At 36.9% G+C, this 16,669-nt stretch overlaps 1 protein-coding gene across 4 annotated transcripts in view; it reads left to right on the forward strand.

Moving 5' to 3' along the window:
- Window positions 1-11,932: 11,932 nt before the first annotated feature.
- LRRC7 (leucine rich repeat containing 7) overlaps window positions 11,933-16,669 on the forward strand; it is a 127,593-nt gene continuing 122,856 nt past the window's right edge. For all 4 annotated transcript variants that reach the window (XM_063298106.1, XM_063298107.1, XM_063298108.1 and 1 more), the window contains exon 1: window positions 11,933-12,130. In XM_063298106.1, coding sequence (XP_063154176.1) covers window positions 11,942-12,130 — 189 coding nt within the window. In that variant the 5' untranslated portion in view covers window positions 11,933-11,941. The remainder of the gene's footprint in view (window positions 12,131-16,669) is intronic.

The following is a 16,669-nucleotide window of genomic DNA, read 5'->3' on the forward strand; positions in this document are numbered from 1 at the left end:
TCAGACATAACTAAGAAGTACAAGAGTTAAAGTTCGCCAGATGTGAAGACAAGCTAATTGGGGAAATGTAGCAACCAAAGAGAGAGTGAGAATATAAATTCAGAAAGAGGCCTAGTATATGTCCTAAGGTAAAGGTAAAGGTTTCCCTTGACATTAAGTCCAGTCGTGTCCGACGCTAGGGGACGGTGCTCATCTCCGTTTCAAAGCCGAAGAGCCGACGTTTGTCCGTAGACACTTCCGTGCTCATGTGGCCGGCATGACTGAACGGAACGCCGTTACCTGCCCACCGAAGCGGTGCCTATTAATCTACTCACATTTGCATGTTTTTGAACTGCTAGGTTGGCAGGAGCTGGGACTAGCAACGGGAGCTCACCCCGTCACGCGGATTCGGACTGCCGACCTTCGGATCGGCAAGCTCAGCAGCTCAGCGGTTTAACCCACAGTGCCACTGCGTCCCTTTCAGTATGTGTCCTAAAGCAATGTAAATAGATGAAAACGTTTTCGATCATTGCCATAAACTACTGTATAACTTCTGAATACAGAAATAGTACTTATGGGTAACTGGTAACCAGGTAAAAGGTGAAAGGTCCCCTGTGCAAGCACCGAGTCATATTTGACCCTTTCGGGGGACACCGTTTTTGTGACATTTTCTCAGCACCCCACCATAGCGATGTGGTTTGCCATTGCCTTCCCCAGTTGTCACCTTCCCCAGCAAGCTGGGTACTCAGAAGGATGGAAGGCTGAGTCGACCTGAGCCGGCTACCTGAGAATCCAGCTTCCGCTGGGATCGAACTCAGGTCATGGGGAGAGTTTTCGGTTGCAGTACTGCTGCCTACCACTCTGTGCCACATGAGGCTTTGTAACTGGTAACCAATCTGTTTCTAAATCAGAATGTGAACCAATCTGTTCACACTGAAGTACAGTATGTCCATAACATACTCAATATTAGATTGCCACTTCAGGCTGCATTTTCAAAGATTCCTTGTTATAAAGACTGTGTTTATATGAAGCCTGGAAAGCTATTATTGTATTTTACATAAAAATTATAGAGAGTTTCTTGAAAAACCTTTGTCAACAAACAATATCCCACATAATACTTTTAGCTTTTTCTGGATATTTTTTTAGCTGTCCCATCTCTTTGTTATCAAGATTTGAATTACATTTATTAATAGAAAAACAGAGTCATAATAGATAAGAAACTAGCATTTCTAAACTGTATTAGTAGGCACAAAATAATATTATCTTTATTATAAGGCTGTTCATACTTCAAAACTATTTTGAAATAAATATGTTGGACCTCATGTAAGCACAACCCCTTATGCAATTTATTAAAGCAACCCCTTTTTTTCAGGCTTCTACATCAACCTGAAAAACGGTATGGCTGCTTAAAGTTAATTAAAATTAACACAACTTTTAAAGCAACTGCATCTCTTGTTTTGGCTTGGGCTGAAATCTGAAAAGGAAGGAAATACTTAATGAACAGCAGAGGTGCGCTATGCTGATATGAGATCCAAAACAGTTGTTTCAAATCATTTTCATGCTGTGCACCACCATACACACATAAGTATATAGTGTATCTATATACACACATACTGTATATAGATAGATAGGTACACTAAAAGACAGATGAGAGAGTTTTGTTTTGGATCTCAGTTATTAGTTTCGGTTTCACCCAGAGAAGAAAGTAACCACATCTCCTGTTTAATGAGAAATAAAGATTAGTAATTTTGCTGGACAAAAGATAATCTAATAAAAGAGGAATTAATTAATGTCCTTTCCACCATTTTTTTTGTTAGATTAAATGTTAGATTAAATCCTTCCTGTATCAGGAGAATAAACTTTACACATAATTATAAAGATGGAACTAGCACCCTGGTATTAAGTACCATTATTTATATTCATTTTCTTTTCTTTTTTTTTTACTTCAGCCAGAAGAAAAAAAAATTGTAATATACATTGCAACACAGTTTATTCGGCTTTGGAAAAAAGGGGTTGTACTTATAAATTTAGAGGTTTAATTGAAAATTGCTTGACAAGATTTAGAAAGGATATCCCAAACTATTGATTTGTTGGTGTATCTCTCTTATGAGAAAATGTGCCATGTTTGGAACTGTTTGGCTTAGGATAAAGCAAGTAAGGATGGGACATGATAAAATTGCAATGCCTTTGAATCCTGTGAGTTTCAGGAAAGGTGAAGGAAGTATACATAGTCAAATTATAGAATTTGCCTCAATCAACTTGAAAAAGGTAAAGGTAAAGGTTTCCCTTGACGTAAAGTCCAGTCGAATCCGACTCTAGGGGGCGGTGCTCATCTCCGTTTCTAAGCCTTGGAGCCGGCGTTGTCATAGACACTTCCGGGTCATGTGGCCAGCATGACGACTCAGAACGCCGTTACCTTCCCGCCGAAGCGGTACCTATTGATCTACTCACATTTGCATGTTTTCGAACTGCTAGGTGAGCAGGAGCTGGGACGAACAACGGGAGCTCACCCCGCTGCGCGGTTTCGAACCGCCGACCTTCCGATCAGCAAAAAGATTAGACAAATTCATGGAGCTATCAGTAGCTACATCACAGTGCATAGTCATATATTACTTCCAGCATCATTTCTGATTATCCCTCTGACTTTGAGAATACCTATGCAGTTATAAGCCATTGGTCAAAATAGCTGCACTGAACCTGCAGGATTCTCCAGAGGGAATATTAATTAACTTACTAATTGATGCACATATTCTCTCTCTGAAGACGCTGATCCAAATAACCCAGGAGGAAAGGCTTTAACCTTGCTTCCAGGGGTGAGCCCAAAGAAATGGAAAACACTGTTCTCAATTGGGATCTCTAGGGAATAGGATGGAATAACCTTTCCACCACCAAATTGTATTAATCAAGATTGCTGGGTGTTGAAGAACCTTTAATCCCGCACACTCATCGTGGTTTCCTGATACAGACTGTGCTCTGGATCATTGTGAGGGCAACCCTCTTTTAATTTCTGTGTTGCTGTACAGATATTCTCCCAACAGTTGATATAGGCCTTTGGTTTGATCCAGCAGAGTTCTCTTTATATTCTAATTTCAAGGTTTCTTGTGTAAAAGAAGTTAGCAAACTTCAAGTGAGCCTGAGACATACAGCCTGAGAAGGCACAGTTATCCATAGTGTGAGCCTGGCTTTTGTTTTTTATATTTCCAACTTCTTATGTTTGAACAACGAGTTGGCTTTTGTTTCCTGTGGTTATGGTGACACGTGCTAGAAGTCACTTTCATAAATTGTTGATTCATTTTTTTCAATTCATTTATGATTTCATAAATATTCATGACAAACTCATCTGAGTGCTAGAGATATATGAAAAGGAAGTAATTTATAAAAATTTTTGCTGTGCACAGAATTGTTATGCACGAGTTAGGCACAATTCTGTTTAAGTGATCTTTCACATTTATTCAGCCAGAGGGAATAGTCCTGCACTACAGGAAGTTAGAGAGGGATGCTGAGCAACCACATGTAAGATCAATATCTATGTTTAGTATGACTCAAGTTTATGAAATATATTATTGTTCCCTATTGATACTCAGATATGACCTTTCACATCTCATACAACAGAGAAATCCAGAGTGGTGGAGTTCTTCAGAGGTCATAGCTTTATTTGTACACCCATTGTGAAAGAATGTAGACCTGTCTTTGGGAAGGGAGAAGGAATGATCAAACCATTAAAGGATGAGCTTCAGAAAAGATTTCTCAGAAAAAGGAAAGTGTGAGAAAGAATGCTTGATTTTTTGGGGTATAAATTGGAGTAAAGAGAAACTTTGATAGATTTTCAAGATTCTGTTATTCTACCCTAAAGCAATGAAGAACATTCCTGGAATTTCTGAGGTGCCTGTTTCTTGAACCTGTCTACCTTGAAGGGCTGACACCCTTCAAAAATCGCTTCTGAAGTTGGTTAGCGTAGCTGTTTCTCAGATTTGTGCAGATGCTTCTTCTTATCCTAAGTCTCTTGTAAGACTTGTAAGACTTATCCTAAGTAAGAACTTGTAAGACTTATCCTAAGTCTCTTGTACCATTCAATAAATTGCTTAGCTTTCAGTCAATAAACCACTTTCCTAGAGATCTCAGTGTTCCTCTTATCTTCTTCTTGGCAGCCTTTCTGCCACCCTTGGCAGTTCTTATTTTCTGCTCTCTAACTGACCTAATTTCTCCTCACCTTTCAAATTATTTGCAACTTTAGACCCTCTTGCTTTGCCTGTTCTCCTAAAAATTTTCCCACTCTTTCCCCAATCCTACTCTACAAAACCTGCATTGCTTTTAAGTTAACATGAACCCTAAACATAATTGTTGTGTGTATAAAGAAACATACTGTAGATGCTATAGAACATATACTGTAGATGCTATATCAATGAGTATGTGTGATTACAGAAATTAGAATACACCAAATAGTTACACAAATCAATATAAGCACTGTATGGGTGGTTCACCAGAATTACCTATTCCATTCATAGCATTACAGAAATTCTAAAGTTCTTTATCCAGTCTGGCAAATGACAGGTCCAGGTCCGTATTTTTTTTAAGTCATGGCACTTCTCACAATAATGTAATGTCAGATCTGAAATCTCACATGTTATGAAACTAAGCATTGATGGGTAACAGGAAGGTGAAATACAGGTTTAGGAATACTTTGCTTAAGTAGTTTGTCCAGTAATACATGGAAGCATTTATGTAGTCCAGGTGAAATTATTTTATATAGAGAAATTTTTTTTGTTAAAGGAGTAACAAAATTTTAAATGAGCTGTTTTTATATAAAGCTATACCCATCACAATATTGTCTTTCAGGGTAAGCAATGTTATGCAGAGTGCAGAGAAAGAGCAAGAAATAGTAAGCCAACAAAATTAAAGGCAAGAGATTAGAAAAAACGGCTAAAACTTTTTTATATCCATGCCATTCAGCATCTCTCCATATATCTCTATCAGCCTCACTTCCAGCATGTCCATACAGCACTCCCTGCGTTGTCCTTTCTTCTTTAAACTTCTCACCTCTCTCAGCAATATTCAACCATGACTTTTTGAGTCTTTCTTTTCCTCCATATGTTTGTTTTGTGATTCAGTCCTTCTTCATTCTCTCTGTATGACCAATCCATCTCAGTTTATCGTTTTTGACTGGGCCCCTCATGTTTGTATTCAATCTTGACCCTACTACACACACTTTTTAAGTACACCATTCCCACTGCATTTAACGTACTTTTACACTTTTCATGACATATCCAACCTTAAACAGCCATTTTTACCTGTTTCAACAAATATTTGCCCCTCACATGCTGCCCAGTACCTTTCTATAAGCATTTGTATATCTTAAAGTTTCTCCATCCACTTTCCCATCTTCATTAAACATTCTATCAAGGTGCACAATTCCATTTACTTCCTCTAGTTTTGCACCATAATACAGGTAGTCCTCAACTTACAGCTGTTCATTTAACATCCATTCGAAGTTATGACAGTACTGAAAAAAGTTACTTACAATCAGTCCTCGCAGTAACAACCGTCGCTGCATCCCCTTGTGATCATGTGATCAAAATTCAGGTGCTTGGCAACTGGCATGTATATATGATGGTTGCACACTCCAGGGTCACATGATCGCCATTTGCCACCTTCCCAGATAGCTCCTGACATGCGAAATCGATGGGGAACCATGTGATTCACTTAACAACTGTGGCAAAAAAGGTAATAAAATCAGGCACAACTCACTTAACAACCACCGCATCATTTAGTGACAGAAGTTCCAGTCCCAGTTATGATCATAAGTTGAGGACTATTTGTATGCAGTTATTCACTCCAATTCCCTGTCAAACACAACTATTATGATCTTTGATACACTAATATTCAGATTCATGTTCATTGTTGCACTACAGATCATCTGGGTTATCAGCCAATCATATGGCATTGTCTGCATACAAAATATATGGACTTTCATATCTTCAACTAGCAAACATCTAAGTTCACCATAAGCATTCCATATACATTTGTTAATACATGCATTAAACAACCAAAAAGCTCTACATATACCACAGCTCTTGCTTTTGAACAAAAAAGGGTCATGCAGGATATAAGGAAAGGGCAGTGCAGCACTTTGGATTAAATTCTAAAAGGTTGGCAGCCATAAGATCTTAGGAAAATTTTACTTATTTATTTATCAAGTTTGTATAGCCACTCATCTCACAGAAAATGCATGGCTGTTTCAAAAAGTTGAAGATACTTGCTATGTTTCTGGTCCCATTCACTTCAAAATACTTTTTGGAATCAAATCCAGAGTGCTGCGTGGTTCTAACAATGGTACCAGAGTCTGTAAAGAATCTTTGGAATGATACAGTTATTCAGTGAAATGACTACACTTGAGGATTTTGTACTAACGGAAGAATTGCTTTCTGATAACATTTTCTACTAAATCTGGAATGAAATAATGTTCAAGTATGCATGCTTGATAATTATGATTTCTCATATTTACATGTATGGTTGAATAAATGCTTTATTCTCACATTTTTCAGACCCATAATATGCTAAACATATATTCAAACTATGGTAAATCAGTGTGTGCATTTTTTTTTGTTTTGTGACTATTTTTTTTCACTTTACATACTAAGCTACATTAGTACTATTACAGGTAGCCCTCACTTAGTGACTGCAGTTGGTTCCAGCAAAATGGTTGCTAAGTGATATGGTTGCTAAGCGAACCACGTGACACAGAGAGAGAGAGATCACTGGTTGCTGCCACCTCATTCAGATAAAGTTCACTCATATAGTGTCCTGTGCCTGACCCATTCTTCTCCCTTTTTTTGCCCTCTTGTAGGGCGGAGAGATTGCCTAAACAAGCTATCCCCTCTGAGCTGCCTTTCTCAGGCTTGCGTTGTCCTAAATGTGTGCATTGGTCGGAAAATGAATTTTTAATTACTGTTCATTACCATCATATTTGCGTATCTGAGGGAGTTGCTAAGCGAGGGACGCCTGTACTAGTTTTACTATATGTGATCAGATATTACAGAAAGGAGTAAAGAGGTAAGGATATCTTAGATGATAATAAGACAATACCACCTCATAAAGATTAGTATAGTACTTAAGATTTTGCATGAGGACCAGGAAGACCAATGACAATTGCAGAGGGAGGGGCAAAAAAATCAAGATGGTGCTTATAGCAGCACAGTTGAAGTCTTGTCCATTTTGTCCATTTGCCACATTCATTCAAACGGGTCGGGGCTTCAATTGCACTACCATGACTGCCATCTTGATTTTATGACATCCCTGGTTCACATTTACCTTCACCTATGGAAGGTCTCTAGGCAACTCTAGGCCAGTTACTCTGTCTCTCAACCCAGCCTATTGCCTAGGGATGGTAAGGGGGAAGATTGGAGGAGGGAGTACTGTGTACACTGCCTGAGCTCTTGGACAAAAGGTGGGATGGGATAAGTCTAATAAATAAACTCTGAAAAATCAATTTTATACACATTCTATCTTCACCTTCCAGAATGAATATTCTTTACTATTTTAAACAGAGGCAAATTATCCTAGATACTTTTACTGAATTCTATGGGCAAACACTGCAGAAGCCTTTCCCAACTGATCTTACTTTGAACAGCTACTTGTACCATCCCTAGCCACTGACTGTCCTAGCTGAATTGACTGGGATTTAGCCCAAACCATCTGGAGTGCACCAAGTTGGGGAAACTTGGATGAATTTTTAGATTTATTCTGAAAATCAGACTATGGTTCATCCTTTAAGATGAGCAAACAAGTAGCTTCCTTGGCTTTAAATAGTAAGGCCATTATTTGTTAGCTTCATTTTTTAACAGCTGATCCTAATTAAAAGTGATTACTGTCCAAAACTCAAAAATCAGCATCTGCTCCAGATAAATTTTAAAGTTGCTTTATTCTTTGCTCTCTGTTTTAGCTTGTATTCCTTGGCTGAAAGCAACCAGATTGAAAGTTCATTTTTGTCATGGGTAAACATGATACCAGCTGTCCTTTGGTCTCAGTGATAGTTCACCATTTGTTTCTTCTTCACCTTCTGGGAAATTGTAAAGGAGGAAAGGGGATTTGTCCTGGCAGCATCTTCTTGGGCAGAGGTCTAAGTACTGTATATTGAAACAATTATGCATTTGAGTCTTCTTTGCAGCCAGGAAGGCTAGTTACTTTAGCACAGGAGAGTTGTAACAGAGTAAAATAAGCTAGTTACTTTCCTCTGTTTTATTAGCATTATGCTTTAAGGAAAATTGGTTTTTTTTTTAAAGCATGTATGTAAAAAGTAGCCTTGTGTGGCGCAGAGTGGTAAGGTGGCAGTATTGCATCCGAAACTCTCCCCACGACCCGAGTTCAATCCCAGCGGAATCTGGATTCTCGGGTAGCCAGAGCAGGTTGACTCAGCCTTCCATCCTTCCAAGGTCAGTAAAATGAGTACCCAGCTTGCTGGGGAAGGTGACGACTGGGAAGGCAATGGCAAACCACCCCGCTCTATAGTCTGCCAAGAAAACATCATGAAAGCAGCGTCCCCCCCAAAGGGTCAGACATGACTTGGTGCTTGTACAGGGGACCTTTCACCTTTCACCATGTAAAAAATAAAAATTAGAAATTGTCCAAAGGAGCAGTGAGTCATTTTTCAGCACTTCCTAAATGGAACCCAAACCTATATTTGTTTATTTTGCTTATTTATCCTCTTTCATTCCCCAAGAGCTAAAGGTAGTATACGTATAGTTCTTTTATCCTCACTACCAGTCCTGTCAGGTGAGAAAGCTGAGATAGAAATTTTAAAAAGTCATGCAGGAACAGCTTCATGTCGCAGTGATTGGAACCTGGATTTCCCCAGGTTTCATTCAACCACTTACTCAATGACTATTGATGCTTCTTCCTGTTTCACCTGCAAAAATCAGATGTGAATGTCTTGGCTTTTCACAAAGAACTATGATTTTAATTATTTTTCTTGTGTCAGAAGCAATATCAGTGCATCAAACTAATACACTAATGCAATAACACCAATTGTTCCTTAAAACTTTTACTCTTTTTTTCATTCATACAAACTGTAAGAAATACAAAAAAATGATTCCCTGTTTTCTTAGAACTCGTTCATGCACTAACTCAATATTTTTGATATAAGTTGGTAACATTTCTTAACTAAGTTCTGACCCAAATTATTCATGCGAATTAATAGTGCACACAGCAGTTTGCTCAGATGTTGAGAATATATGGAAGGCGCTCTTATACAGGAGAAGGAAAGGAAGCACAGCTGGTTGCATTTTGTTGACTTGGCATATACTGATTTTTTTGCTGTGCCATAACAAGTGAGATAGATAGATAGATAGATAGATAGATAGATAGATAGATAGATGGATGGATGGATGGATGGATGGATGGATGGATGGATGGATGACAGATAGATACATACATACATCTGTTCTCTTTCCTGCATTATGAGCCACATACATACAATGGCTATGCAGCATTTCAGATTCAGTTTGAAAAAGAAGCTTTACAGCACATAAGAGTTGGAATGCAGCATTGTCTGCAACTTTTTAAAGCAGCTGTGCCTGTCATTGGAGTTGTGCAACAGCAAAACTTTTTCCCCTTTCCCAGAGCCAGGTGTGTGTGTGGGGCGGGGGGAGGACATGCAGAGTTACTTTTTAAAATTAAAGTTTCACACATAAATCCATTTTATAGTATATTTATTGTATGTCATTTATTTAACAAATTTCATCACTGCCCATCTCCCTCAAAAAAGGGATGTAATATGTTATATATTATTTATATTTGTTATTTATATTTATATGTATATTTATGTACAAAAATACAATAAAAATTTTCAAAGACGGTATATTTTGCAGCATTATACCAACTTCAGGCTGAATGGGATAGTTTATTTCTAAGAAAACATTCCTGAGATGCCATTTGCATTATTATCATGTTTTGGATTAATCTATTTGCATTTCCCTTAACTTATTCCATTTACTCATTTAATATTTCGTCCCTTTATTTAATGAATTGACTCAATTTACAATTAATTGCTTTTTATAGTTATCACGCTAAAGGCATCTCTATATGGGACTGTCTGTGATTAGTAAAAAATAAGAATAGAGTATAAAATGGTGAAACATTGGCTTTCTATTGTGAAGTTGCTGGATTAGTGCTAGCACAAGGGTGCACCCTGTGGGCCTCCAGATGTTACTGAGCTGTAATTCTAACTCCCAGCATCCCACACTATTGATTGCTATTTAGTCTGAAGTGCAGTCTAAAATCTGTTGGAAAAACTAGAATGATACATGCTGAATAAATACATGGTGAGAGAATAAGGTGGTAATGAGTAAGTGGCTAGGATTGAAGAAAAGTTGAAAGGCAAATTAATGTTCATAAAACAAGGAGAGGGAAGATGGCAAAGGACCAATGTGTGAGGTCAGCTAGAATTTGTTTCCTAATTTCTAATGGTTACATTGAATGACTTCCTTTATTTACCTCATGTTTAGATTTTTTTAAAGTATATTTTTCTTGCTTTTATTTTGACTTATTTCAGCATTGAGCTGACTAAATGTATAGAAATATTAGAAATACAGAAAACCACAGCTAAAGCAAGAGTCTCCCCAATCTCCATAATTTTAAAAAAAACCTTTGGGGAAAGAAGAAATCAGGAATGAGAGAAAAAAGAGAGAATGTCAGCCTGGCTCTGCTATTATAGTCGTTTATATATGTTTTCATTGAATGCTCTTTATGTAGTAAATTAAATTCAGAATGCAAAAAGAAAAAGAAAAATAGAGTACCATTCTATTTCTCCATATGCCAATTCGGAATTTTAATTTTAATAAATGGCTGATATTTAGTTCTTTTTTCCTTCAGTGACCATGGTGGTGTTATATGCTTCTCTAGATTAATATTTCTCTGTTTAAATATAATTTTTTAAAGTGTAATCATATTGTATAATAATTATAATACTGGCACTTTAGTTCTGCAAATAGTTGCTAATGACTTTGATAAAAACAGGATAAAAATTAAATAAATAAATACCTTGAAATGTTTGTATACATGTTTATTTATCTTTGCTCATTCCAGCCCAGAAGTATCAACATAATAAAATCAAATATTTAATCACTGTGCATGGAAGAGTGTACAAAGTTTAGGACACAGACACAGAAGCACTGATATAGTTTAAATGATTATAAATGAGTTGGAATCAAATGTCTCCTTGTGTGAACAGTATCTTCTCTGTGTAGTAAACAGGGTCCAGCTGAAATATCTTCCTGGAAGAAGGTAGCAAGATTGATTGGTTATGTGTTATAACCATTGGCTTATTTTAATGAACCCTGCCTTGATGTAAAATATTTTAATTATTCAATAAAGTGAAAATATTGTTATCTTGTGGAGTAATGAAAATAAAATAAAGAATCTATTCAGGGTCAAATTGCAATCATTTATAAATTATGTAAACAATCTTCCTTGGTTTATTTGTTGTACTTTTAACACAGGTCTTAAACTTTAAACATTTTCCTTTTCAATTGGTTTGGAAATTTCCACTCGTATTTCTGGGTGGAGATTTAAAAAAAAGAAAAATAGATTTATTTATTTAATCAAATTTACACACCACCCATCTCACTATATAATTCATTGGTTTTCTGATCCTAAATGTAATGTCCTGAAGTGCAGAGTAGCTACACTCAAGGAAACTGTGGGGCAACATGTCCTCAGGATTCTGGAGTGTTCAGATGGAATCTTCTACATTCTTCTACAATCTTCTAGCTTTTCCTCCAAGCTAGAAGCAGCTAATAAAAAGCATTTAGTAACTTGATATTGGCTCCAGGTGTTAAGGCAAGGGGCTGCTGTTTTCTAGAATTTGTTGATCTTGGACATTCTGTTAAGAATATTTCTAATAAAACGAGCAGTGGTTTTGGAAAATAACTTAGTTTTTTCTCTTTTATTTTTAGTGCGGCATTTGGAGATGACAACTAAAAGGAAAATTATTGGCCGCCTGGTGCCATGCCGATGTTTTCGAGGGGAAGAAGAAATCATCACAGTGCTTGATTACTCCCACTGCAGCCTTCAGCAAGTGCCAAAGGAGGTTTTTAACTTTGAGCGGACATTAGAGGAGCTTTATCTAGATGCCAATCAAATTGAAGAGCTTCCTAAGGTAAACTCTTCCTTTCTATAATATGTAAATGCAGCTGTCTAGCTAAATGAACTTTTGAAGCATACTCTATAAAAAGAACATTCCATATAAGCAAAATTCATTGTGGCAACTAATAACACCCATTTTCTGGCCTTTAGAAAAGATGCTTCTGTTTGCTTTGCTAGCAGAGATAAAAAGGTTGAACTGGATTTTGTTCCTACAAGTCCATCAATTCAAAATTCTCCATTCATTCATGATACTGAGACATTCCCATAAGGACTGAGATATTACAAGGGCCCCAAACATTTTCTTTTCTTTTTGCTAGTGGGCAAATTTGGAATTTTGGCAGCCCTGTACCTACTAGTTCCAGGAATGTGCTGGGTAGTTTGGAAAACAAAGATTAGACCATGCCAGCTCCCCTTCTATTTTTTCTTTCAATTAAAATAATCTCAATAATGAAATAAAATTGGGGAGGAACATGGGACTGGGGCCTGAATGTGTGCAGGGACCCGTTCCTTGGTTGTATTAGTGATTATGGGATATGATATTTTCGTGGCTCCTATGTATTTTAAATTTTGTATTGTTGCAATTGTTTTTACTTTATTTTAATTTTGGCTACTGCCCAGAGTCACTTGTTGAGATGGGTGGCCAAACAGAATGAATGAATGAATGAATGAATGAATGAATGAATGAATGAATGAATGAATGAATGAATGAATGAATCTATCTATCTATCTATCTATCTATCTATCTATCTATCTATGTTAGTGGCAGAACATATACTTTGCATGAGAAAGCCCTTGGCCTTACTAACTAAGGCTGAAACATACTGTAGGTACACCCAGAAACTTTGAAGAGCCATTGGCAACCAGTTTCGACAATAGCAGGCTGGACAGACCAATAAGCTGATCAATATAAAGCCATTCTTATGTTCTTATGATACAGAAAGGGAGAGAGACTCAGAATTGCTATTGTTAAAGAAGCATATCTGCTCTTAGTGTTACATCTTCTTCTGTCCATAGAATCTGAGCTGGAACAGATCAGTGGATCATTCAGAGCAGCTGCTGACCCTAAAACGTGGGTGAATAAAGCCTTGGGGCTGTTCTGCAATATATGTTTCAGTGAGATTGTAAACTTTACTGTACAGTTCAGTGTGGAGATAACATAAGGAAAAAGTCAGTAAGGAGTGGCTGCTGATAGTAAAGAAAGCCACAGCCCAACTAGACAATGCACAGAAGAATGGAGGAGAAGATAATTCCAAGATGGGAGTTAGAAGAGGAAGGGTGGATTTGCAATAAATATATAATGTTAAAAGCTACATGAAATTAGTCCATAGAGAAGACACAGTGCTTGATCCACTACAGTGAAAGCTTTTCAGGCAGTAAAGAAAAAAGTAAACAGTATTTATCGGAACACGCATGCACACAGTATTGCATGCATTTTGCATAATATGGATGTATTTCAATACCTGTCAAGGCACTCATCATTTAACATTAGTATTATTAATTACCAGTTCATGAGATATTCTTTATGCACAGAATGTGCAGCCTGGATTATGTAAGGTCAAAACAGTGCATATTTACTTACGACTAAGTTCTACAGAATTTAATAGGTCTTACTATCTGTGTAAATAAGACTATATTAATAACTTATTCTTAATTATTTTTAATTCCCATTAATTTCAACAATAAAATTAGCCCTGTGCTTAAAACTCTCCTATTAAGCCATAGAACTTAAATTTGTTTAACTTAATAGTATTAGAAAGATCCATCCAACACTAAGTGAGCTTTTGCTTAGCTGTCTTCATACCCTTTTAGCCCAGTTCAGATGTTTGATGCAATGATATTTTCACTCCATTGAACAACTGGTTATAACTAGAGAAGAAATTTAATTATACTCTCCAGGGGTTGATAGAAAAACGATATACCGAACTGTGTCATTTCCCAGCTGCACATATCTGTTGATAGAGAAGGCTCTGGATATCGAATCATATTTTTCTGTCTCATAAAGGTGAAATGGAGTGTGATAGAGGTCAGTTTCTGATGTATAATTCAGATATATTTTATCTTTTTGATTATAACATGTATTGCTATATAGTAATACATTAGAAAATATTTAAAAAGGCACTTTTTGGCTTAAAAATAGCATAAAGCATCATATATTCATCAGAATATAGGATTATACCATAGATTGTATCTTAAAGCCAATAGTACATAATTTTTAAAATTTATTATTATGCAGAATGTACTGTGTTGTTGTTTATTCATTCAGTCTCTTCTGACTCTTCGTGACTTCATGGACCAGCCCATGCCAGAGCTTCCTGTCAGTCGTCACCACAGCTTCTCATTATGTGGCCAAAGTACTTCAGTTTTGCTTTAAGATATTATTTAACTGTCACCTGTAAAAACACTGAATAGAGCAAAGGTTTCTTTGTATGAGGAAGAATTTCTTTGCATTTCTGGACTGACTGAAAAAAAATCTTCTAGTCTAGCTTGACTCCAGATGATTTCATGGACATATCCATATTGTTTTGACCACAGAAGGGAAGTGGTTTGGTAAAACCTCCTTGTTTTCTTGACTTCTTAGTCTAGTCTACATCTACGAGATTTCCTGGTAGTCTCCCATCCAAGTACTAATCAGGAATAATCTTACTTAGCTTTTAGCCAAAATTGGTCTTTGTGACATAATATTAAAAGAAAGAAGCTAGAGTATGAAAGGTTCAGTCCCTTAATGCTTAACATTATATGATGCATGTTTTCTGTTGAATCTTCAAATCAAGAAATCAACTTTATCTTCAATCTACACATTGCAGCAAATACAGTACAATAGTTGCAGGAAACTCATGGCGTACTAAAAACAACATTAGCCATTATAAGTGATTAAAATGTGCATGATCTACATCAGAGTAATCCTTTTATTTTGCAACATGAATCATGTAAACTTTTGGGTTTCAGTAATTTTTTTGATATGGTTCATGTATCACAGTAATGTAGTTTGTTTGATTTTTATTTAAAATGTTTATACACAGGGGTTCATAAACCTTGGCTTAGCTTGATATGTGAAGCCAGGTTTTATCAAGCTAGATATAAATGAAACAATAGATGGGGGATAAGGTGAAAATAACTATTGTTCATCCCATGAGTCTCTAGTTATATGGAGAAATATATGGCAGATATACAAATTGGATTTCATCAAGGAATGAGATGGCATCAGGTTGCACTAAATTTCTCACAATAGCTACTAAAATAAAGAATGAAGGGAAAGAATAAGGAATGGAACTCATTTTGATTTACACTTTTACCTTCTTGCATGAAGTATATAGGACCTACTGTATATACAGAATTATAGGTATACTCTAATATATATATTGTATATATGACATATACAGAGAAAATTAAACATATTTTAACAAAGCTAGAAGTTATTTCATATATATTTTATTAAGAATTTTGATTAAAATAGTAAAATCTAATGCAAACTAAACATAATGAAAGAAAAGAGAATAGAGAGAAGGAGTAAAAAATACAAGGAAAAAGAAAAAAGAAAAGAATGTAATAAGGAGGAAAGAAATATAAAAAGAAGTGACTTCCAACCTTCATCACAACACATATAAACAAATTTAATAACTCTTCACCCTCTCTCTTTTATCTCTATTTATCTCTTCATCCCAAATCCCATCTTGTATCTATAAACAAATCCATAAAACATCATCTTTTCAGTCCTGGCGTCAGCAGAAAGTCCATAAAGGATAGCCAGAAGTAACATCATATCTTATTTTAACCTTGATCAAATAAACCAACTTTATATTCCTTCCTTTTACTTCTAACTGTCCTGCTCAGACTATGAGGTGGCCAGGCCAGTTTATTATCAAAAACACACTTTATTAAATAACTATTTACAATAAGTAAGTCCTTATGGTCAAGAGGTAGGCTGGATCCGATCAAGACCACCTGGGTAACAATGGGGGGACCAGCAATGTTGCAGGAGACTGTGGTAAAACAGCAGAGTGGGATTTGCTGATGGGAGCTGGAAAACTGGAAGAAGCTAGGACACGTGGCACCACTGGAACTAGAGACGATCATCCACAATCTGAAACACCACTCAAACTAGGCTGGCACTGGAGAATTGGGTGAGACTGAACTGGACCACTGGGCAAGGCTTGGCTCTAAAGGCAGGACTGGACCAAACTAGGCAACTCAGACTGGACTGAGTACACTGGGCTGGAGACTCAGAACAAGGCTGATAACTCAAAGCAAGGCTGGACTTGGCTGGAGATTCCAGGCTGAGCTGGAAGCTTGGCACACGACTAGGCTGGACTGGAGGTTCTTGACTAGGCGAAGAGATTGAAACACGACTGGACTGGACCACAGGTTCTAGACTAGATTGAAAACCCAATTTGCAGCAAGATAGATCTGAAGTTCCTGAACAATGTTGGGCAACTGGGATGCAGCTAGACTGGACTGGAGATCCTAGGCAAGACTGGAGGTCAAAAGCACAACTAAGCTGTACTGGAGACTGTGGACAAGGCTGGGAGCCGGAAGCACAGTAAGGCTGAACTGG

The sequence above is a fragment of the Candoia aspera genome, chromosome 3, assembly GCF_035149785.1.
Source record: "Candoia aspera isolate rCanAsp1 chromosome 3, rCanAsp1.hap2, whole genome shotgun sequence".
NCBI lineage: Eukaryota > Metazoa > Chordata > Lepidosauria > Squamata > Boidae > Candoia > Candoia aspera.